At 45.5% G+C, this 23,356-nt stretch overlaps 4 protein-coding genes across 5 annotated transcripts; 1 reads left to right on the top strand and 3 right to left on the bottom strand.

Moving 5' to 3' along the window:
- Window positions 1-1,484: 1,484 nt before the first annotated feature.
- LOC125770926 (laminin subunit alpha) lies at window positions 1,485-17,642 on the bottom strand. Its single transcript, XM_049441007.1, has 12 exons — window positions 17,380-17,642; window positions 15,317-15,596; window positions 15,076-15,222; window positions 13,144-13,380; window positions 12,896-13,066; window positions 12,618-12,834; window positions 12,338-12,547; window positions 11,998-12,270; window positions 11,789-11,926; window positions 2,903-11,709; window positions 2,297-2,827; window positions 1,485-2,226 (listed from the first exon to the last, which is right to left on the bottom strand). Exons 2-12 carry the CDS (start codon window positions 15,542-15,544, stop codon window positions 2,095-2,097), a joined length of 11,091 nt encoding a protein of 3,696 aa, XP_049296964.1. The 5' UTR covers window positions 15,545-15,596; window positions 17,380-17,642; the 3' UTR covers window positions 1,485-2,094.
- An 878-nt stretch (window positions 17,643-18,520) lies between these two features.
- On the bottom strand, window positions 18,521-20,077 carry LOC125770977 (prostaglandin E synthase 2). 2 transcript variants are annotated; one of them, XM_049441134.1, is made up of 4 exons: window positions 19,980-20,077; window positions 19,543-19,922; window positions 19,132-19,472; window positions 18,521-19,061 (listed from the first exon to the last, which is right to left on the bottom strand). In XM_049441134.1, exons 2-4 carry the CDS (start codon window positions 19,912-19,914, stop codon window positions 18,596-18,598), a joined length of 1,179 nt encoding a protein of 392 aa, XP_049297091.1. In that variant the 5' UTR covers window positions 19,915-19,922; window positions 19,980-20,077; the 3' UTR covers window positions 18,521-18,595. The 2 variants fall into 2 exon arrangements, with proteins under 2 accessions (XP_049297091.1, XP_049297090.1); XM_049441133.1 differs by having other exon boundaries at window positions 19,543-20,051.
- A 242-nt stretch (window positions 20,078-20,319) lies between these two features.
- Window positions 20,320-21,352, top strand: LOC125770988 (proteasome subunit beta type-1). Its single transcript, XM_049441156.1, has 2 exons — window positions 20,320-20,535; window positions 20,630-21,352. Exons 1-2 carry the CDS (start codon window positions 20,453-20,455, stop codon window positions 21,240-21,242), a joined length of 696 nt encoding a protein of 231 aa, XP_049297113.1. The 5' UTR covers window positions 20,320-20,452; the 3' UTR covers window positions 21,243-21,352.
- An 18-nt stretch (window positions 21,353-21,370) lies between these two features.
- Window positions 21,371-23,284, bottom strand: LOC125771030 (endothelial differentiation-related factor 1 homolog). The gene is made up of 3 exons (XM_049441213.1): window positions 22,853-23,284; window positions 22,345-22,505; window positions 21,371-22,279 (listed from the first exon to the last, which is right to left on the bottom strand). Exons 1-3 carry the CDS (start codon window positions 22,980-22,982, stop codon window positions 22,127-22,129), a joined length of 444 nt encoding a protein of 147 aa, XP_049297170.1. The 5' UTR covers window positions 22,983-23,284; the 3' UTR covers window positions 21,371-22,126.
- Window positions 23,285-23,356: the final 72 nt, after the last annotated feature.

The following is a 23,356-nucleotide window of genomic DNA, read 5'->3' as shown; positions in this document are numbered from 1 at the left end:
GGATTTGATACATTTGCTACTAGCCAGATAGCAACGAGTGTTATTAATTCATTTTGATAATTTCAGTACAATGTATGGCAATGCTACTAGTTTAATGTAGTTCAACTTTGAATTGGTTTACAGCGTTATGGTGTAAAAGCGAAGCGACTTTTTTGTGGACCGAATCTCATCTAAACTGTCCACTTGTAGCAGGGGTTGACTATTAGACACAGTGGAAATTATAACTTTAAGAAGTAATTGTAGTGAAGAATTAACTGTTGGATCAGATTGAAAATTTAAGTAAAAGAGATATGATTTAGACCCTCAACAGGAACCAACAAAACATCTGTAACTATACATGTCTACTGAAGTTGGCAGTGAAAGGGGTTAAAGACTGCACGTACCAAGCCATTGCAGTACAAAATGCATCCTGCAAAATGCTGTTCCATTTAAATTTTCTTCGTATCTTTGGGATATTCTAACTAGGAATTTTAATTTCGATAGTGTCTATGGCTTTAGTAAATATTCCGATTACTACCACTAAACAGATTTTTTAACCATCAAATGTTGTAACTTCCTTGCTGCTGAGCATATAGTTCTTGAAGGATGGAGTCTGGAGTATTCTGACAATCTCAACCGTTTCCGGTAGTCATTCGAAGCTATTTTGAGACACGCAGATTTAGATATTTTTCCATCTTCCTGTTCTTCATCTTGGCATGCTCAGGGTGATCCACATCTTAAAGACATGGCCAGGTCGTTAATCCGTTTCCAGGAAACTCGATTGTGGGCTGCAGTCTTCCATCCGGGACTGCATCCGATCTCCAACAAGTCGGACTCCACCTGATCCAGCCAACGAGCTCGCTGTGCTCCTCTCCGCCTCGTGCCAAACAGATCGCTGACGAGCACCTTCCTGGTGGGGCATAGTCCGGCATCCTCATCACTTGCCCCAACCTTCGTATCCTTCCGGCTTTAACAACCGTCAGGATATCTGAACTACCAAACAACTCAGCTAGCTCGTATTCATTCTCCTCACGCCCTGCTCGCACACACCGCCAGAGGTAGTCCTAAGCATCCGCCGTTCGAAAATGGCGAGAGCATTGGCGTCCTCCGTTAGCATAGTCCAGGCCTCGAACCCGTAGAGGACTACCAGACGTATCAGTGTGAGATATGTATATCATCCATTCCATGTGTTGTTCTGTTATCAGTGTTTGTAGCAATACCGCATATCCATACAGCAATATCTAAACTTGAGTATACGAGGAAAGCCAACCCCTTCGGAAGTTGAGTTACATGCTAAAATTGAGCGGAGGGGGACAACCAATGCCTGTTCTCCATGTTAGGGGTCGCTAGATGTCCCTTATGTCCTGGCATCCTACGGGACTTGACTTATAGTAAAATTTTGTATAGTACATGTCTTCATAATGTCCGACGATTAAACTAATTCTAACAACATATTAACAAGTTGTATTCATAGTCATCATGTAAGCAAAAAAGGAAGAAAAATATACTTTGCTCAAGTTGGGGAAATTTATTGAAACTGGGAAAGTTACACTAGTTCAGTTTTGTATTCCGTTTCTTATGAAACACTGTTTTGTCTGTGTGTGAACACTTAATGGCACTGGTTTCGGTTAACTATATTAATCATTCCGGGAAAAAGTGTAGTGAAGTTACATATTCTGTCACATCTGCATTAGGGATGTATTACAGAGTTTTTGTATTCAGTTTAGACTAGCCGCACACTTTTTCCTGTTCTGCGCACTTGATTTTTGACTCGGGTAGGTAAAAGCACATACTGCTAACTAAAAATCAAATGCGCCGAGCAGGAAAAAGTGTGCGGCTAGTCTAAACTGAATAGAAAAACCCTGTACAACTGGGAGGATAGTTTAATCATAAACTAGATAGGAATTTGAAAAATAGGAAAAGAAAAGTTGTAATGTCATCAATTAGTAAGATTTATCCAATTCGAAGAAGTCCTTAATATTCGCAGCATTTTCGTTATCAGCCGTTCCTTCATATCTCATTCAAACGCAGTCCGAAAATCGTCTGTCCAAATTCGTCATTCAAATGGTCGTTTATCCGTGGAAGATGCTGATCGTCTGGAGTGGAGACTCTGCTTTAAATTGTTGGGCAAACGCCTGCCTGCACATTGCCGACCGTCATCTTTGGTGTAATCTGTTCGACGGTATTGCGAACCTTCACATTGCGTATACATCCCTGGAACGGTGCACGCGCAACAAATCCTCGAATCTGTAGAAAAGCAATACAAAATGTTAGATTTTTTTCTATTTGGTTCACTCCTACACAAAAATCTACTAACCCTCTGTAAATGAGGATGTCCGCCAAGGAAGAGCGGTCGGGTGGTGTCGGTTGATGGAGATCGCGCATCACCGATGGCAGGATTCGAGCTCACATCATTCACCTTAATGGTGATCACGTACTGTGATTTGATAGCGGAAACCGTGCGCCATTGGCCATCGCAGAGATTCTCTTCCGGCAGTGGCGTGTAGGTGGCCGTGTACGGATCGTCGCCATTGTTCACCGTCAGGCTGATCGTGCCGTTGATCATCTCCAGCACAAAGTACGCCTTACGGCCGTGTACGGACATTAGCAGACCGCTTGATGCACGCGGCCGTATGTCCATACTAACGGTCAGCTCGTTGCCAACCTTGAACTTTTCGTACAGCTTCACAAATCCGCCACCACTGCCAAAGAACGTACCCGTTTCGATCTGGCTGGAGCAGGGAATCGTGCGGGTTATGTTGGAAGGTGCGGCCAACGGATTATCGTTTACAGCGAGCTTGTTGATGCAACCAACGAATTGATTACGTTCCAGCACATTTTTGTCCACCTGTGAAAAAAAAGGAATTCAAGCTTTAGCGTCTTTTTTCAGCCTTATCTTAACACATATTATGTAAATACTCACCTTAAGATTAAGCGCTACCTCCTCGTAATTGTCTGCACTGACGCCACCAACAAACATCGGTGCCTGCAGTGCCATGGTGCGAGTATTACCCTTAGATTCACCCATCGATATGTCCTCCAGATCAACTATCAGCCTACCATTATTATTCTGTCTTGCGAAGCTCACCGTATGCCACTCGTTATCATCGTACCTTCGTTCGGATGTCATGTTGGCCGATCCCGAACCACAGTTAAACGAATGGACCAGCTTACCGTCGCGCAAATGAAGCGCAACATAGTCCGTATGTCGCGAGTCAGCCACGTAAAACAGAACACCCTCCGAAAAGTCCGTCTTGAAGTTGAACGAAAATTCGTACTGCCGTTTGCTCTTGAGCGGTACTTCGCTGAACTCGATGTGGCTAAACTGACCCGTGCCGAACCGATAACCATGATCGAAATCGACATCCTGTTCCGGTGTGACGGGCAGCTTACATACTGGCGGTGGCTCATCCGGCTGTGTTGGCCTTGGGCGCATGGTTGTAGTGGTGGTTGTCGTGGTTGTTGTAGTGGTGGTCGTTGGGATAACATCATGTGACGGTTGCTTCGGAATAGGAGGAACTGTTTTCCAACCCTTATCCGGTGTTCGTGGATCCTTCTCTTCATCACCGTCAGTTCTGCCCGATTGCTCGTTATCCGTCTCGACTCGACTGGCTACAAACACCTCCGGATCCTTGCCATCATTCGGATAGTAAAGCGGCACATCACCAGCAGCAAACAGTTCCTTCGAGCACTGATCCAGTACGGCCGACTTCTTGTCGCTAAGCGTAGCGAAGTTGACAATCTGTCCGTTCACCGTAACGTCGCTAATGCATCCCATAAAGTAAGCGGTAGATGCGATCGCACCGTGCATTGTGACAAAATTCTTTGGCAATCCACCGAAGTAGATATCACCATTTTCGATATACAGCGGTAGCGGTTGAGAGAGAACGTTGTTGGAATCTTGATCGTCCACCATCAGCGTTAACCGGTATTGCTCATGGCTAGCCGTTACGGCGTGCCACTCACCATCATTGTACGTCTGATAGTCGGTGGTAACTTCCGATCCGGAGCTACTCAGCACGAGTACTCCATTTCGCAGAGCCAGCCCCAGCGTTCCGCTCTGATCGTAGTTACTGGTATAGAACAGCACTCCGTCCGGTTGGGTGGTACGGAACTTAAGATTGACCTGCAGATTGTTTACCGATGCGACACCAGGCTGGTTAACGTAACCGAACTGACGCGGTGGGAAAGACACGAGCGGCGAGAACTTCATCGGACAACCCGGACGCACATCGAGTGCCTTCAGATTGATGCTCAAGTCCACCTTGTTGCCCAAAATGTAGACGTCGTCAATGCAACCATCGAAGCCCTTCGACGTAACCTCGGAGTGGCTAACCCGGCTATGATAACCGCCGAAGTAGAGCGCTTCGGAAATGTGCAACTGCTGATGCTCTGCCGAACCGGTCTGCTGGAACACTTCACGATCGTCCACCGTCAGCTTACCAATGTTGCCATCGCGTTCCACGGAAATTTTGTGCCACTTATCGTCATTGAACGCATTGTTCGATCCCATCGTGACTGCCTGGGCATGCTGACCAAGCTTGAACTGGAACACTACCGCACCGTTGCGCATCTCCACCGAAATGAAGTGTTTGTTTTTGCCCGCATAGAACAGCAAACCGTCCCGTGTCTCCGGTGGTGCCTTGAACTGGAACTGCAACTGGGACTGCTGCTTGAATGTGTACGGCTTGGCATCGATAGCTACATATCCATTACCACTAAACCGGAATCCAGTCGATGGGTTCTCCTCGTTGCGCAGTGACTCCCGCTCAGGCGATCCGTACACGTTCTGTGCGTCGATGAAGTTCCACAGACCTACGTGCTCACCGCCAATCTGTAGCTGCTCGATACGACCATCAAACTCGCTCGATTTCACATCCTGCGGCATATTGTACTCCGGTGGGTAGCCCCCAATGAACAACTTGCTGTTCTGATCCACATTGAACACGTTGTACGCTCCCGGAAGTACCTGCTCCTTCGTATGGAACACATCCGTACCGTTGTCCAGTTCTTCACGAATGATCAGCTTCACGTTGTTTCCAGTACGCTCAACGATCGCCTGGTACCACTTATCATCAGCCACATACTTTGGACTGATTACCTTTTCTGGATCATTACCTAGATCGATCGACAGTACCGGGTAACCATTCTCGATCTCCAGTGCCATGTAGTCATCGCGCGAGCTCTTCTTCGCGTCCGGCTTCACCTCGTTGCCAAGATAGAGCAGGAAACCTTCCGGTTTGTCGGTGCGGAAGAACACGGACACGTTGGAGTTCGTTGCCATCTGGGACAGACTTTGCGGTGGTTTCAGCTCCACTGTTGTGTTGGGGTGGAATTGCATACCGACCTTGATCGTGTTAGCAATCGATCTTGCCTCTCTAATTTGACGCTTCAACGATTCAAGCTGATCGCCGATATTGCTGACGATTGAATCAACCTGGTTCTGTTTCGCATCGAGCTTTTCGACTAGCTGGCGAATGTTGGGAATCATCGTTTTCAGGCGTTCGATCTGTGCAGTTGCCTGCTTAATGTCCTTTTTCGTGTTGTCTACCTCTTTCGGCAATTGCTCTGCCATGTACACACTCTTGGAAAGATCGGATATCATCGGATCCAGTATCTTAAGCGAATTTTGTGATTTGGCCTGCGCTTCGATAGCCTGATCACGTGCCGTTTCCCAATCATCCGTATGCGATTCCTCCGGAATACCATCCAGGGCGGCATTGATGGAGTACAGCATGTCGTCACTGTGAGCATTTCGCTCCTTAATACCATCAACCGTATCAATCGATTGTTTGCTCTTTGGTTCAAGGTCCATCTGGAGGGTGGTAAACATACGCTGAGCATCACTGAGCAACTCGCGAGAAGCAGCATCCGATTCGGCGGCCCGATTATCAATGCCCTCTGTCTGCGCCGTTGCCTTCTGCGCCGTGAGTGTGGCGTTTCGAATATTATCGGCGGCTTCCTTTACCGCGTCCACAATCTTCGAGTGAGCCGTTGCTGCCTGCAGTGCCGTCTCCGAGTTAGCCGAAACGCCCGAATATTTGTCCGACAAGCTCTCGGCTTCCATCTTCAGTTCATTCGCGTGTTCATATGCTCGTGCGATAAGAGGACTCAGATCCTGATACTCCGCAAACGCAACCGGTAGCTGTTTGTCCACATCGTTGTCAAGATCGGTAAGCCCTTTGTTCACATTTGCCAACTCGACGTGCGTAATGTCGATGTCCTTCATGATGTTGGACGAATTAGCCAGCAGCCCTTTACTGTTTTCGGTATTCTCAGTAGCTTCTTTTGCGTGTGCCGTTACCGTATCGAACTTAGTGTTGACTGACCCTTTATTTTTGTTGTTTAACTTCGACGTAATGGTGCTTTCCTTCTCTATCTTCAAGCTCCAGGTGTAGAGGTCTTCCAGCTTCACATCGAACTCCCCAATGTCGTGCATCAGCTTGGCTAGCTTTTCATGTTGCATCTGCACCGGTTCGCCAAATGCTTCGACGACTTTCAGCAACATGGTTGCATTTTCCAGCTGCGAGTTGAGCGACTCCGGCGTTGTCGAGTATTGCTTGATGTTGTCCAGATAGTTTTTCGCTTCGGCATACGCTTGGTCCAGCTTGGTAATCTCCGATGAGTCAAGATTTTCCGCCAACATCAACACCTCATCGATCGTGTTCTTCGTGTTGATGTGTACCAAACGACAATCATCCAAAACGTTGGACGCAGCCGCCAGCAGATTTTGGCTATTGGTGGAAATATCTTTCGCGTTCTCATCTGCATACTGAATGCGGCGGTCCAAATTTTTCACCTCCATCTCGAGCGTTTCGACCTTTTGCTTCGACGGATTCAAATTAACACCGTGCGGATCCAAGCTGCGCACCTTCGGTTCCAGCCGATCGACCATATCGTCAAAGTATTTCAGCTTCTGCGACGTGTAGTAATCGTCCGCGATCGTCTTAATGTCCCCTAGCACGGGATCGATATCGCGCTTCAATCCATCGGTTACATCCAGCAATGCATGGTGGCATACGTCACACTCCTGGCAGCCTGTGTCCGGTATAAGCACCCACCGATATGGACAGGAGTCACACTTTTCACCGACAACACCGGACAAACATTCGCACTGGCCTGTTAACGCATTGCAGCCCAATCCTCTCGAGTAGTCAGTGTTGCAAGAGCACGGTACACAACCTTCCTCGGAGTAGTTCCAATAGCCCGGCTCACAGCGATCACACTGACGTCCCGTCACTCCAGGTTTGCAGGCACACTTGCCAGTATTATCATCACACTGCGAGCTGTTCGAAGCAATGCCACAATCGCATGGCGTACATCCAAGTCCCGATTCGAACCCATAGTGATCATCATCGCATCGATCGCATTTCTCTCCGATCACATTCGGCATACAGTTGCACGTTCCTACAAAGTTGTCACAGTACTCCATACCGATCTTGTCGCAGATACAGCTCTGGCAATCTTTCAGCTGTACAGCATCACCGTAGAATCCAGGGGCACACAAATTGCACGCTCTTCCGTACGTGTTGTTCAAACAAAGCAAACATTCGCCCGATACAGAATCGCAAGCTCCCGGTTCCTCTGCGTTGATATTTCCTGAACAATCGCACTTTTTACAGAATTCACCCTCGACCTGAGGTTGACCATAGTAGCCCGGAGCGCAGCTCTGACATTTTTCCCCATGGTATCCTGGTTTGCAGGCACAATGTATCTCATAACCATCCTCGGAAACTTCGCAAGACGTGGCAAAATTGTTCGACTCAACCGGTAACGGGCAAGCGCAAATCATACAATCATTCGGCGTACCACGTGTAGCATTGCCGTAGTATCCTTCAATGCACTGATCGCAGTGATCACCGGTGGTGTAATGCTGACAGTCATGACAAATACCAGTGTTACAATCGCAAGTAGCCGCATGTCCATTGCACTCACACGGAATACAGTAACCCAAGTGGGGACCATTCGGATCGCGGTAATAGCCCGGTGCACAATCTTCGCACGATCGTCCAACATACCCCGGTGGGCAGTCACAGTTTTCCACCGCCAGCTCACGATACAGATGCGGATGTTCCAGATCGTCGTGTGCCATGGTTAAGCTAACGTCGGAGACAACCGTCACCAGACCGTTCTCCCAGTAGGATGCCCGGATGTAGATGTTCTTCAGATCGCGCAGCAGCATCATAAACTGTTCACGACTTACAGGACCTCCAGCCGCTGTTTGGAAGTTGCTCTCAACAATCTCCACGCTACCACTGAACAGTTGATGGGACGATGGTTGCCGATAGCTTTGGTGCATCACCTCCAACTGTTTGCCCTCGAGTATTACGTCCGCCCCAATCAGTGCGCTTCCAAACAAACCATTCGTAAAGTGGATCTTGTACGTCAGGAACCCGCCATACGCCGAAAGATGATTGTTCAGATCGAACAGATGGTCCAACATGCCGAAGTAAACCATTCCGGCCGATGGGTCACGATTATCAAAAGTACTCAGCGAAACCTCGGCAGACGTCTCGTTCAGCATAATCTCATGCGTGAGGATCCATGGTGCGATTGTGATCTTGCCACCCGACAGACGGATCGTGTTCACCGTCACCTGCTTCATCATGCTGACGTTGAACGGACGCAAAAACGCTGTCTGGCAACGGCTAGTATGTCCGAAGCAGAAGCATTTGGTGCAACCGTCCGGATTGCTTGCCTGTAGATTGTACGTTCCATCAACGCACGTACTGCATTCGCGTCCCTGCACGTTCTTCTTACAGAAACAGCTCTCGTCCGTTTGATCGCAGATTTCGAACGTTGTGCCGCGGATGTCACAGTGACACGGTTCGCAGTACGGGAAGTTGAAGAATCCATACTGGCACCGATCACACTTCCGACCGACCACGTTCGACTTACACTCGCACATACCGCTGTCCATGTCACACTGCAAGTTGTTGTAAGCCACACCCAGCGGATTACAGTTACATTCTTCGCATCCGATGATCTGATCGAACCCAAACGTGTACGGTACACACTGATCGCACTTTTCACCCGTCACACGATCGGGACAGACACACTCGCCGGTGTCCTTGTGACATTGCGCGGTCGATGGACAGTTGCAGGGTTTACAATCCGGGAATCCATAGTAGCCTGTCTTGCAAGCTTCACACTTCCGTCCAATAATGTGTGCCTTGCACTGGCACTGACCTCCGAACGGTTCACACTCGAAGCTCGTCGATCCTGAGTAGTCACAGTTGCACGGCAAAGCTCCACTGTTGTAGTCCGCGGTGAGTGAAAATACGGCCTTCTTACAGAAATCCGAAGAATTCGTCTGAATGTAGAAATGATCCTGTCCACACTGCTGAATGAACTCATTCGTCTGATCGAACGTTTCCTCCTGGAGCAAAACATTATGGAATTGCTCAGCCGGTACCAGCAGAACGTAGTCAACCCACACCCGTTTAGTGCCATCGCCCAGAATCGTCAGCTCGATGTTGTCCTCCAGGTCGAACTCAATGTTTCCATTGTCCTGCTTCAGTACCTCCCGGCATCCGCTGTTCGCTGGACAATGCCGCACTTCCAATCGTCCGTCATAGTTTTGGCGCGTAGCTTGGATGCGATACTGCACATTGAACGAAGGATGGTCGGGTTGGAAGAACTTCACGATCAGCACGTAACGATTCGGATGCTGGATCTTTGCATCGATGGTTAATTCCGTTTGGTTCTGATCAAGCAGTATCAGCTTGGTACTGTTGTCGTACAGTTGCTTCGGTACATCCTCCGCGATGAGATACTCATTTTCCGTTTCGAACTCAATTTTCTTCGAATCGGGCGCTGTACGGTAGCTGGTCTGTACACAATTGCCACCCTGCATTACGCACACCGAGTTCGGACGAATGTAATCCGCCGACCAGTCTTCGTACGGAATGGCGGTGACTGATTTGATCGCGATCGAACCAGATGCGTCGACACTCTTCACCTGAATCGGTTTCTGATTATTCGGATCGAGGAAGAAGATCTTTTCCCGAGACTCCCTATCGATCACTGGCTGCCGACAGACGGTGGTATACGTGCACGGGTAAGCAGTTGCCGAACCGTCCTGATCAATATCACCGACAAGGTTCACCTGCAGAATAGCCACTTCCGGATTGTTGCGATTAGTAACGTAGTCAACGACCAGCACGTAACGGCCTGCATGTGGCACCTCCATCGGGTAGTACAATTCCGGTTGCGAATCCGTTAGAATCGGCATTTCCTGCTCCCGTACCTTATCCAAATGCTGGTACTCTTTGAAATGTTCCACCGGTTTGTAGCTTTGACCATCCTCGATAATAAACGATTCCCTTTGTGGGTTGAACGGTGCTACACTCGGATATTGATAATGGCGGCAAAGATCCATTTCGTCAAACTCGCATGGGTTTTCAATTTTGCGCGTCAGTATGGAAGCTTCATAGTACGCAGCCGGAAGCAGCACAAAGTAATCGAGAAACACCGTCTTGTCCGTCTTGATGCTAATGGTATAGCTTCCCGGGTCCAACACAACCGGTGAAGGAACTTCTCCCCTAGCGTCAGACACCGTCACAAACTCCGGATTTTCGGTTGGCTTGAACAAAACTTTCGTTTTCTGCTCCACCTCCGTTGGATTGTCCGGTGTAATCAGAATCGTAGCGACGACATTGTCCGGGTTCGGGTTTTTGTACCGTATTACCAACCGATATACTGACGATTTCAGTACACTGACCTCGTTTATAACCTCGTTCTGCAGCGAGGACATAACGGCGTATCCACGGCTACTAAATCCAGGGAAAATATCCTCATGGAACTGGTAACGAACCTGTGCACCCGACTGAGTGTATCCATCTTCGTACTCAAACTGGTACTGGTAGAGCGTTGGGTAATAGTGCGTCGTTAATGGGTACGAACACGTTCGTCCGGATACTCGTGGATGACAGCGACAATGTCCCGTTTCCTTGTTGCACACATTGTCCGCCGCACCACCAATATCGCACCCACAATCCTTGCAACCGAACAAGTTCGCTCCGAACAGATCAAACGTTCCATCCTTACATTCGGCACACTGGCGTCCCTTCACCGAAGGCTTACACGCACACTGGCCCGTCTTCGTATCGCAAGTATCCAACGCACCGATCGTACCATCAATGAAGCACTCACAATCCTGACAACCGTGCGGATTGGTAGCGGTGAGATTCCAGTACAACGGGCGACATTTGTCACAGATTCTGCCATGCACACGTTCCTTACATTGACACAGCTCCCCTGCCGGTACCGAACCACATCCAGCAAATCGTGCTATCACACCGGCCGGATCACAGTTGCATTCCTCACAGGCTGGGAAGTTGTAGAACCCTTCCTTGCACTGCTGGCACGTCTTTCCATCGAAGTTATCCTTACACTGGCATTGTCCATCGTTGGTACAGGATTTTGCTAGCGAACCGTACGAGTCACAGTTGCAGGATAAACATTCCGGATACTGATAGTATCCGGCTAAACATGCCGTACACTGTCGTCCGCCAAAGTTCTCCAAACACGAACAACGTCCAGTGACGTCACAAACCGTAGAAGTACTACCAGCACTGGAACAGTTGCAAGGTACACAGTCCGGATAGTTGTAATAGCCGGGAATACATTGATCACAGCGTGGTCCTCCGTAACCTTCCCGACACAGGCAGGTGCCCGAGTTCTTGTCGCATACTTGTTCCAAAGTTCCACGAACGTCACAGTTGCAGTCTGCAAAGCAGATTATGGATAAAGCAGAACATTTACCAAACTGCTGCACAAGTGCACATTCCCCTTTCCGCATACTTACAGGTACAATCAGGATATCTGTAGAAACCATCCTTGCAAGTATCGCAAAGCCGACCGGCAAAGTTCGGTCTGCACTGACACTGACCACTGCCCTCGTCACAGACACGGTCAACCGATCCGTGCATGTTACAATCGCAAGCTATCGATACCATGGAATTCGAAACCCATTAATTACCATTATTTTCATAAACTTTCAGCATTCCTACTTACGATCACAGTCCGGGAATCCATAGTATTCCTTTGCACACTGTTTGCAATGTGGTCCATCAAAGTTGTGCTTGCATGGACAGGTACCATCAACTGCCTCACAGTAGTACCCAACCGTACCATTCAAATTACACTCGCACTGACGACAGTTGGGATATCCAAAATGACCATAGGAACACGCATCGCACAGCGGTGGTTCAAACTCGGCCCGGCATTCACAGCGACCAGTTTCCTCCTCACAGTTACCGGTGGAGTAAAAGTGATTACAGTCGCATGCTGTAATTGTGTACAGGTTCAAGATTAAATCAATGCCATTTGTATCTACTAGTCACCAGTTACTTACGCTGACAAACGTCCGTTTCGTTCCAGTATCTCCCGTACGGGCGATAGTACTTATCCTGACACTGGTTACAGTTGATGCCTTTCGTGTTATGCTGACAATTTTGGCACACACCGCCACCTTCGTAGTTTCCATGAATGTCCAACGACAGTCCCTTTTCGTCGATCTCCTCTGAGTAGGTACACTCGTCCGAATGTCCATGACAGTTACACGCTGCGGAAATTGAGCAAGCGTATTAGAATTATGCAAAAACGTACAAAGAACTTCCCCCGTACACACTTACGTTCACACTGGAATGGTCTTGCATTGGTGTTCTGGCGCCATTTCTTCTGCTCAAATCCGGGACAACACTCGGCACACTGGATACCGCACGTGTTATGCTGACACTGGCAGGCTAGTATGCGCATTTGCGATCGTGGATCTTGCACGTTACAAGTATTGGCGTGTCCATTGCACACACATCGACCACCGATCGAGATATCCTTGATCGAGTAGAAGTACTAAACGAAAGAAACGGTATTAAAATAATACGCCAGTTTAAAGAGAGTGAAAGCAACTAACCCGTCTCGTAACTGTAGGATCTTGCCTGGCAACGGACATCAGATGGCCGAGCAAATTCTTCGTGCGCAGCAAACGGATACGCACGTTCGTCGCTCTGCTCCACTCCTGCAGCGTTGACGAGTTAAAGTAGTTGTTCGCCGATGGCCGGTTGTTGAGCAAACGAATAGGAATCTACAAAGGAAACGCAATGTTTAGAATGCAAAACAAAAGAAAATAATCTCTTCCAAAAGAGTTTCCAATTCACCTACCTCACCACCCTCGAGCGGCACGATCTTCGAGTGATCCATTGTACAGATAACGTCATCATCGTTTTGCAGCGGTTTCAAACTGCCCGCACCGAAGTATGTTACGCAGTCGGTGGGAGAGTCGGAGAAATGTTGCCACGGGGTCCAGGTCTTGCCATAATCGCTCGATTTCTCAAGCGACCACAATCCCGGACGAGGCGAATTACCCATCCGAATGAACAGATAAGCCACGTGGAATTCCTATCAGAAGCAACAGACAAAAACACCATCTTTAAATTTCATTCATTCTAAGTATTATTATGTGTGTGTCCGCTGTCGATCGGGTATTGCTTAGCGATAAAAAAAGACCAAAAATCCTAAGTTCATTGCTCACATTACAGAATGCAACCAAACACCAGGCGTAATTAATGCTGACGTAAGGGTACGCGATCACGAGACGTTGATGCATTTTTGCACTAGTTCTAGGGAATCTGCTTTATGTGGGGTGAACTGTTTGCTTGGACTATACTAATAACAATAACAATGGCCAATTGCAACCACCGCCAAGTAATTGTGCTACAATGTCAAGTTTACGTTACGCTCATCAAGTGTCTTGCTGTGTTTAAATAGACGCTAAATAGCCAACACACCATTAAACTGTTCTTCGCAAATATGCACGCATAGCTAAAGCTGCTGCATTCAAACGGAAATGAAAAGATTACGGCACAATCTACGGTTAGTGCACGTGCAACACCATAAATATCAATTAAAAGTCGCCTGTTTTGGAACATCGCTGATCTAGCTAGAGCTCTATGTAGAACTCTGGCTTCTTCGCTAAACCACAAGTACCTCTGGGGCATTAAAGGAGTCATGGACCTAACCAAGCTAATCTCGAAAGGATCATTCACCAAACTTATGGAGCAAACAGATCTTGTCTGATCGTATTGAGCTACTTAATATTGATTGATTTCATAGAATTCAGTAGCTCATAATAAACAACGCCCAGTTGATCCCACCAAATATATATAATAACAATTTAGACGTACAGATGATGTTGCATATCCCAAATGATCATATGATCTTTTTTCTAGTTTTGGATTATCGTAATAGAGCACTTTTTCATTTTTGCTCTCGATCGCAGATAATTTGTAGAGAAATTCATAGGTTGGATTTCAAGATTAAAGCATATTTGAATTGACATTTATCACAATAGTTGATAGTTCTGGAACCATCTATTTTCATTCTATTTAACAATGCTTAAAACGAAACTTTTAAATCAATCTTTCTACTAATAAAACCGAAAAAGAAATAAAAGGATTTCTTCTACTTCAATATGCTACTCTAAATCACTAATCTTCACAAGAATTCCGCCATCTTGTGAAACAGATTTCGATTGAGAAATACTTCAATTAACCAGCTAGAAACATTGGAACGTCTTTTCATGTAACTAAGGAAGTGAAGGAACCGTTCTAAATTGATAAGAAAGCTATGATGCAGTCACACATCAGCCACCAGCATAGAAGCTTAGCATACGCGCCAAGAATAGTGTACGCTTATCAGCGAAATGAAAGAGAACAAGAGTTCAACCGAGTTATCGTACGAAACAGATTCAAACCGTCCAAACCGTCCCTTATCAAGACGGGATGTGTGGCTGGTTGTTTTCCGGCCCGACTGGTTGAATATAGTTTCCGTTCATTTAATGCCAACCCACATGGGACCAGGCCGTATATCGTGCTATATGCATGTGTGTCCAAAACCACACCACATCGTACTGCAAAACCAACCGACCATGGTAAAGTTTACATTGGAAGTTCACAAGCAAACAGATGTGTTTGCAAACGGCCGAGATTATGTCATCTTCCGGCGGCTGTTGGTGTATGAGGATTAGATCATTTTGTCACCAGATGGTCATCGTCGTTGGTGAAGCGTTCTTTACCAGTAGCTGAGTTTTCTTACCTGTCCGAAATCGATCGTAAGGTTAACTTCGTTGTACTTCATACCACGCGACAGTGGAGGACTCTGCCACCAGTTTTGCGTACCATCGATCGCATACTCGGGCGGGTGTCTTTTGTCCGGATCGGAAGGATCACAAACATCACAGACCTGTAGAGGAGAAAGTTTATAATCACATAATGAATGATATGTGTGATATAATAAATCACAAACTATTAGCTACGAAAAACGTGCCAAAACTTACCTGTCCCTGAATGACGGAGTATTGATTCTGGTGATCATTTTCCGTATTAGCACCAACGAGTTTACAGTACAGTTCGGGTCCATCGGTATCAACGCCACACGTGGCGGTAGCGGAAATTTTTCGTCCCTCAGCAAGATTGAAGTACGGTGGCGTAAGTTCCGATCGTACCACTCCTAGGGTTAGTACCATAAGGAGGGCGATCGGGGTGAGTGATGTGATTTCACCCATCCTAATCCGGACTATGGGTTATCACACCAACTCCAAGATGGACGAGACAACGCTAGTAAGAAGAAAGCGATTAAAATTTAAGTTTGTTTCTTTTAAGTAAAGAAATATATTTTTTGAGTTCAGATTATTATTTACACCCTGGAATATTATTTAAATATTATTTTAACATGAAATATTTGCTGCATTCCCACCACCACAAGCTCAGTTTATTGATTTTTACCAATTTCCGTTACGCTTCTTACTATCGCATCGTGATCGTGCGATGATCTAACGCAATCGTGGTCAACTATTTATATGCCCAGTAGTGGCACACCACACAGTATATCTGAACAAACAGTTTGGTAAATAAACAAACTCACTGGAACATGGATACGATGCGCAAGGAAATGATCACGTCTCGGTAGACGGTGAATGCATTACGTCGAACAGTTCGGTGCATGATTTCATCCCAAAACACGCGTCTGCCACAAGAGCAACCCGAGTCAAAAACATATGCAACATAAAGTTCTAAAATTATACACGCCCGGTTCCATCTGGTATTGAAACACATGGAGATGTAATGTAAGCTCTAGCGTAGCCGTCCATTTCGGGGGAGAACACACATTTCGAAACCGACACACAAACGGTCAACAAAACGAAAAATGCTTAAGAACGCACGTTTACCGAGATGATCGTACATACGCGCATAGACAAACGATCGTCAAACGCGCGTTTCCTGAAAGGCTACGGAAAGGTTATTCCCTGTCTCGTTTCTTCGTTGCGTGGTTTTTGTGTGTTATTTTTTAATCTTTCCACATTCTTTGTGAACGATCTTCGAATCTTCGAAACTTTACTCCTACTCGCTATTCATTCATTGAGCACAGATTGTCGGTAATCTTCTGCTGCTTCTTTACCATACAAACCGCTTTTCCACGTTCGATTTGTCCGGTTTTATGCTTCCACCGGCATGTCGATGTTTTCATTTCCATTTCTATGGAACAGCTATGAGAACAGCAAAAGAGGAATGAACAAAATAAAAAAAAACACACACACACCATACACCCTGAACCCAGCACACGATCGACACACTGGCAAGATTAATGGCGTTGGGTGCTTCTTCAAACAACTGGTACGAAGACGACACCAACCCACGGGAAGAATAGCAACCCGAAAAGAAACCAAACCGGGGCAGGTCATTATCTTTGCCGACTTCTCGTTTCTTTCTTTCCTACGACCGATGCTTTGAGGGACTTAAATGCTCAAGGGGTGGCTCAGTTGGACGTTGCGGTTGCAAGGCGTTTCGATGCACCACATGCTAGGATGCTGCTGCTGTGGGCTGGTGCTTTTACTCATGGATTTTTATTTTTTTTTGTATGCCTTTCTTCAGCCATTTCAGTTTCTTCACGACGCTGCACTTTGTACGGGGGTTTCGTCTTTCAGCCACGTTTTTTTTTTGTGTGTGCTATTTCTCAAATTATCGCAACCTTTTTAACCAACCAACACTAATTTCGTGGTGCACGTTCTTTCCACTCGTTTTCTCTGTTTCTTTTTCTTTGTACAAAAATTTTGCATTCCGAGCGATATGCCGTTTTTACAGGTTGCACAATCTATATTTGACTCTGTTAAGCTGAACACTTTTCCATACATTTTTCACAAACTTTTGATAAGTATTCAAATAAGGAAAACTTAATAACTTCCACGTAAAACTTTATTTCACTTTCGAAAACTCGTGCCAAGGGCTTCCCCATTCCCAAAGAATACGTTTTTAACACCCATTTTTTTGTATAATCTTATCCTATAATATACTAAGCACACGATGTTTTACATACATCACACATTAATTGTATGATCATTACCTCGTTTTAACTACACGACACACTTCACCAAACCAAGTGTCTTATCTCGCGCACTACAATGAAAGACTTGGAGCTTATCAGACCACACTCCACACTTCCTGTCTCCGTCGGATTCTTGGTTCTGAGTTTCACTTTTTTTATATGTTTCCCAGGCTGTCTTACCGGGACCGGGACGGGAGAACCAGTTCCTTCCCGTCTGCTCGGTTCGATCGTTCGCGCGTTTCTGAATCTTTCTTCCTGGCGGCGACCCTAAAGAACCAGTCCAGCGCCGCTCGCTACAAGACGTTCTCGGGCAAGAGACGACTGAATGCCGCTTTATCGCTTCTTCGGGTTGCTCCGGGTTGCTCATTTGACTCTCTGTCTCTTTATTTTACGATCATTTATGATCGTGATCATTGAGAATGATCCTGTAGTAGTGAAAAATAATTTTAAAAGTTGTATGAAATAGATCTTTTACGATAAAAATCGTGTTCAGTGTCTTATTATTGATCGACAGTCTAAGTTTAGTGAAGTTATAAAAGTTTATTTTTTGAAAACTATTTAAATTTATTTTGATTGTATTCTTCATTGATAATAATTTAAAAAGGTAGTATTTTTCCATCCTTTTTTACTATTTACTAGAGAAGTAGTGAAAAGAGCGATAAAGAGAGCAAAATAAAAAGAGCAAAACGCGAGAGACAAAGGGTGAACCGTAGCATAAATGAGAGAACGTGTTTTGGGCAACTCTCCCGTTAACGTATCTGAACATGTGTTTTAAAAATTTGATGATCACAAGTGATCATACAAACAAAAAATGTTGTTTACTTTTTTCGGTTGCGTTTTCTTCCGTCCTTCCTGTTGGGAACAGGTTTATCTTTAGCCCATGTACGGTGGTGTTAGTAATGCATTACAAAACATGATTGGCACACTGAAATGTAATCTTCCTCATGGCACGGGTGATTTTGTATGCGTCTAGCATACTTCCGTTTGAGAAGGGGAACATGAAATGAACGTTATCGCGCCTCAGAATCTGTTTAACGTCAATTAGAAAATAACTTTGCAACATTAAGCAGTAGTACATATATTTCTTTCGATTTGCAGTCAAATTTGTTAAATAATTGTAGATAAATGATTCACAATTTTTAATAATAAACAATTGGAATTTGTGTTTAGCATTTTTGTGCCTATTTTTATTTGCATAATAACCATAATTTAAAAACAAATAGAACAATTACTTTTACAACGCATTGCCCCGATTTCTAAGCACCTGCTCCTTTACTGCATAAAACCATGGACCAATTTTGGAGTTTTCCAAACAGTCCTTAAAAGCCTGACAGCCTTCCATGCTGTTCAGTACACCAAACACTGCCAAATCTGCCAGATTCGGCTGCGAGCCTCCGTGAAATGTGGTTTTCTTCTTTTCGATTTCACCGATCCATCGATCGCACGCATCGTATATGTGCGTTCGTACATCGTCACTGAGCTGGTGCCGTTTCTTCAACCGTTTGCTGATACCCCACATTGCGAATGCACCGACGTAAACCATTAAATCCCGTTCCCATTTCGGGAAGTGTACGTTCCATTCGCCCACATCGGAAAACCACTCGAACGTTTCCAGTGCCTCGTCCTTCGTGCGGTACACATTGGGAGAAATCAAATGTACCAGATGATCGTCCGCCCATGCACGCCATTTACGTTCCTCCCTAAGTTAAAAAATAATGTTTATGAGCATAAACACCAACGCAACGCAAATCCAATACTCGCAATACTCACTCTTGTTCTTCCTTCGAACGATTGTCAACCTTCTTTTCTTGGAACATCAGGAAATATTTGTTCATGATATCGAACACTTTCCGGCCGGCATCGTTTTCGTACGATATCGAAGGATAATATTTCGCCAGTTCGCCAATGTCTTGCTTTTTGTCTCGGAGGAAGCTGGAAATCGACGACACGATCATGCTCGAGTCGGTTAGTTGGACGTATTTGCCGGTTTTCGTTTTGGCTAGCAAAATCGGAACCTTTTTACTGTCCGACCAGCGTATGTCCTGGCGTAGCACTGCATCAACCTCAACCACCGAGTACGAGAGGCCGCTGTGATCGAGAAAGGCTCGAACCTGTATGAGAAAATCGAATCAATGTTTGTTATGCATTTATGTTAAGCAGAATATTTTCAATATCCGTTACCTTACAACAGAAGGGACACGTTTGAAACTGGAACAGCACCAAATCCAACCCGGAATCGTCCTTCGGATTGACTACTTTTCGCATTATTTTTACATCTGGCATCTTATCTAGCACCTTCGGTCCTACATGCTCATGCAGCATATGGTCGGTAGGACCACCTTTGAAGTAACTGTAGCCGGACCATCCGGTGCCCACCAATGCACCGACTGCCATGCCTTTTAGCGCCAGCCCCAGTGTGCTGGTAGGTTTTTTCGGTGCTGCTCCTCCAGTAGCCAATCGACGGACGAGGTTTATTCGCTGCAGTTTTGCCACATTTTGATGAGGTATCCTCGTTGCAATTGAAGCGATTGCACCCAAACGGAACGTTGCCATTACGTAAACTGAAATAAATATGCTTGTTAAAATGCTTTTTTTTGTGTGTGCAAATTAATCTGCACCTATCCACCGATAAAAATTTCTACTTTTGTCGTAATCAGCCGGTTTTTCACAACAAACAAAACGTCAAAAACAGCCGTCCAAAAGCAAATCCTTTTTTGGTTTAAATTGTCCGGTTGAACGTTTGTCTGTGCGTAAACAACTTTGCTGAAAGAAAGCTAAAGTGTATCTTATTATATAAAAACCAGCTAAAAGTAATACAAATTCACCAAAATAAATAGCTAAAATGAGGAGAAAACATAAATGTTTGAATCGTGAATGGATTGGCATGATTGCTCAAAATCTAGTGCATTCTCGATTATCCGTGTACGTGGAGCGGTTGGATCTTTGGACGTCATTGCCCATCACTATCGTGAAGAAACGTCAAACAGTTTCTGTTTATTTCGCACAGTCACTGAAAAAGAAGAAACAGATCGTGCAGTACCGAACAGATCGGCGAATAATTTGTAGTCCGTGTAATTTCTTAACAATAAACATGCTTGGAATGGAAAACTTCCCCGAGTACGAGGTGCCTGGAGCACGCAAAGTGCAATTTTATCCTTACGAGTCGAACGGCGGGTAAGAACAGCGCAACTCATCAACTAACAGTCGTGCATTGTTAGGTTAAGGTTAGCTGTGGACGGAGAATGACTTGAATGATTGTTCATTGCAGGAGCGTTGTCGCTATTGCCGGTGAAGATTTTGCCGTCATCGGTGCAGATACACGTCTCAGCTCGGGTTACTCCATTCACACACGCACGCAGAACAAACTGTTTCGTCTTTCGGACAAAACGGTTCTGGCATCCACCGGATGCTGGTGCGATACGCTCGCACTAACCAGCCTGGTGAAGGTGCGGATGCAAATGTACAAGGATCAGCATCAGAAGAGCATGTCAACGCCGGCTGTTGCTCAGATGCTGTCCATTCTGATGTACAACCGACGGTTCTTCCCGTACTATGTATCGAACGTACTGGCCGGTTTGGATCAGAACGGAAAAGGTGTTGTTTATAGCTACGATCCGATCGGACACTGTGAGATGACAACATACCGCGCTGGAGGATCAGCCGGACCACTGTTGCAGCCCGTGTTGGATAATCAAATCGGCCAGAAGAATATGCTGAACGTGGATCCGGAACCGGTCAAAATGGAGAAAGCCGTCTCGATCATTAAGGACACGTTCATTTCGGCTACGGAGCGCGATATCTATACCGGCGATTCCGTTATCATCAATATTATTACAAAGGACGGTATCAAGGAAGAAACATTGCACCTCCGAAAGGATTAAACTTTGCCTCAGGAGTGTCAATGAAGGGGTTTTTCATTTATTTTTGGATTAATAAACATGTAAAATCCATGTAAGATGATGATGCGGTCATGGAAATTCTTTCTTAACAATTGAAACAATAAGCTATCTTTTAATATTGGAAGAAGAGAGTAATGCGCACATTATATTTCAAAACGAAGCAAACAAACTAAAAAAAACGGAATCCACTTACTGACTACAAGCCGTTACTTAGCACAGCAGCATTGCCTTAAAATTGCTTCCGTAGTCTACATTCAAATCGTGAGTAATTTACTCAATTAACAAAACACCGAATGAAGTTTTATTCTAGAAAAAAAAATACACATTTGGCTGAACTGCTGAAATTTGTACCAATTAAATTTAGCTTGCATTTAAATGTGGAAAAGTTGTAACATCCAGTATTAGTGTAACGCGACACACATACACACCACCGCAAGGCAAGTTTATCATTGTGCAGACTACTTCAAAATTGCCGCTTTAAATATAAGTTAATTCCTTTTTTTTTATGTGTAAGGAAACAGAATGCGTTTTCTCTTACCACCTTCCAAACATGAAGGAGCGGTGCGCGGAACCAGTATGCTGCGGTATTAAGTATTATTTTCGAATGATGCGCCATACGGTACCGGTGGTGCTATCGTACAGGACTTGTTCTCTCTCTCACACACACCGTAAGTTATCGACTGACGTGACCGTCCACCTGATCGGCCTTTCCCTGCAGTACCTTGTCGCGAAGTTGTGGTGGCTCCACTACACGGTTCTTAAACATTACAATTAATAAATGTGACCTCCCCGCCGTATTCATGCTGTACATGTGCATTGAGAAGAACCACGCGCGGACGAGCAATGTGTTACTGCCTCCCGACATCTCACTTCTTACCGGGAGGCATCAACGGTGTGCCGATATCTTTGCCACGCAGCTTTATGCCGATGACACGCTCGATTTTGCCGAGTATCAGATTGTTTGGAATGCCGCGGCCCGCCTCATAGTCGTTAACGATTTGTGGCTTTTCACAAATTTGCTGTAAGCGGCCAAAATAATGGAAACAATTAATCATCCAAACTTCCAACTCCTACCATTTCCTACCGTAGCGAGATCCTTCTGGCTCAGTCCCTTTGCCTGTCGGCCCTGCATGATTAGCTTGGCCACGGACGGTGCAACCGTTTTGTGACGCAGTTCATCCGTTTCGCGATCCAGTTTGGCTGTATTTTTAGCCGCGACATGCTGTTTGTTGGTTCCAGCGTTGACTGAAAATTAAAAATAAAGAAAACATACACACACACACACCGTTAGCAAAGAAGCCGGCGAGAAGAAATATGGAATGACAAGCACATGGCACAGATAATAATTGAAATTTAAATAAACATTGCGTCATATTGCTTTCTTCCGCGTAGTATAGCGTGTCATTTTCACAAAGCATGCATTTATGTTGCTTAACAACGGCCGGAAAACGCTAGTACACCCTGGCAAAAGTGCATTGTTGTTGTTGTTTTGTTTTTACTCGCATGAAGGACGACATCCCTCTATCTCGTTGCACACTGTTGCCACAGAACCGTCCAGATGCAAAACCCTTCTATCGCCGGTGCGAACTTACATTTCTGTGTGGTTTCAACCGGTATTCCCTGACGACGTGCCTTATTGATGGCAGATTCAGTCTTTAATGTGGCCGCTTTCGGTGCTTTTTTGCGCAATACGGTCACCGTGTCCCAGTCGCTTTCCGACATCTTTCTTGCTTGATAATTTACGTTCGCTTTGCACAGGCTAAACTTCACACAAAATTGCAATGAAAGCTGGCAAAGTTTGCTTAACCACGGTAAGGAAAGATCAGTCGGATTGCACCAAATAAGCAGTGCTGTCCAAATTTAGTCTCTGCGTTGCTATTTCCTTTCTATTGCGGTTCTACTCCGGATCGGAGGAAAATGAAGATTCGACGTTTCTAGAATTGGTTAAATCTGACAACCTGACGTTTCGGCTAGTGATGCACCAGGCAGGACCATTAGTTTGGGTTTGATTTTAGGTGGCTGGAGGGTGTTAATTCAAATAAAGGAGCAGGAATTGTAATATAATTTAACGATTGATGTACTTCTTCTCTATAGAG

The sequence above is a fragment of the Anopheles funestus genome, chromosome 3RL (assembly GCF_943734845.2).
Source record: "Anopheles funestus chromosome 3RL, idAnoFuneDA-416_04, whole genome shotgun sequence".
NCBI classification, from domain to species: Eukaryota; Metazoa; Arthropoda; class Insecta; order Diptera; family Culicidae; genus Anopheles; species Anopheles funestus.
This window is presented reverse-complemented; position numbering and strand designations above follow the sequence as displayed.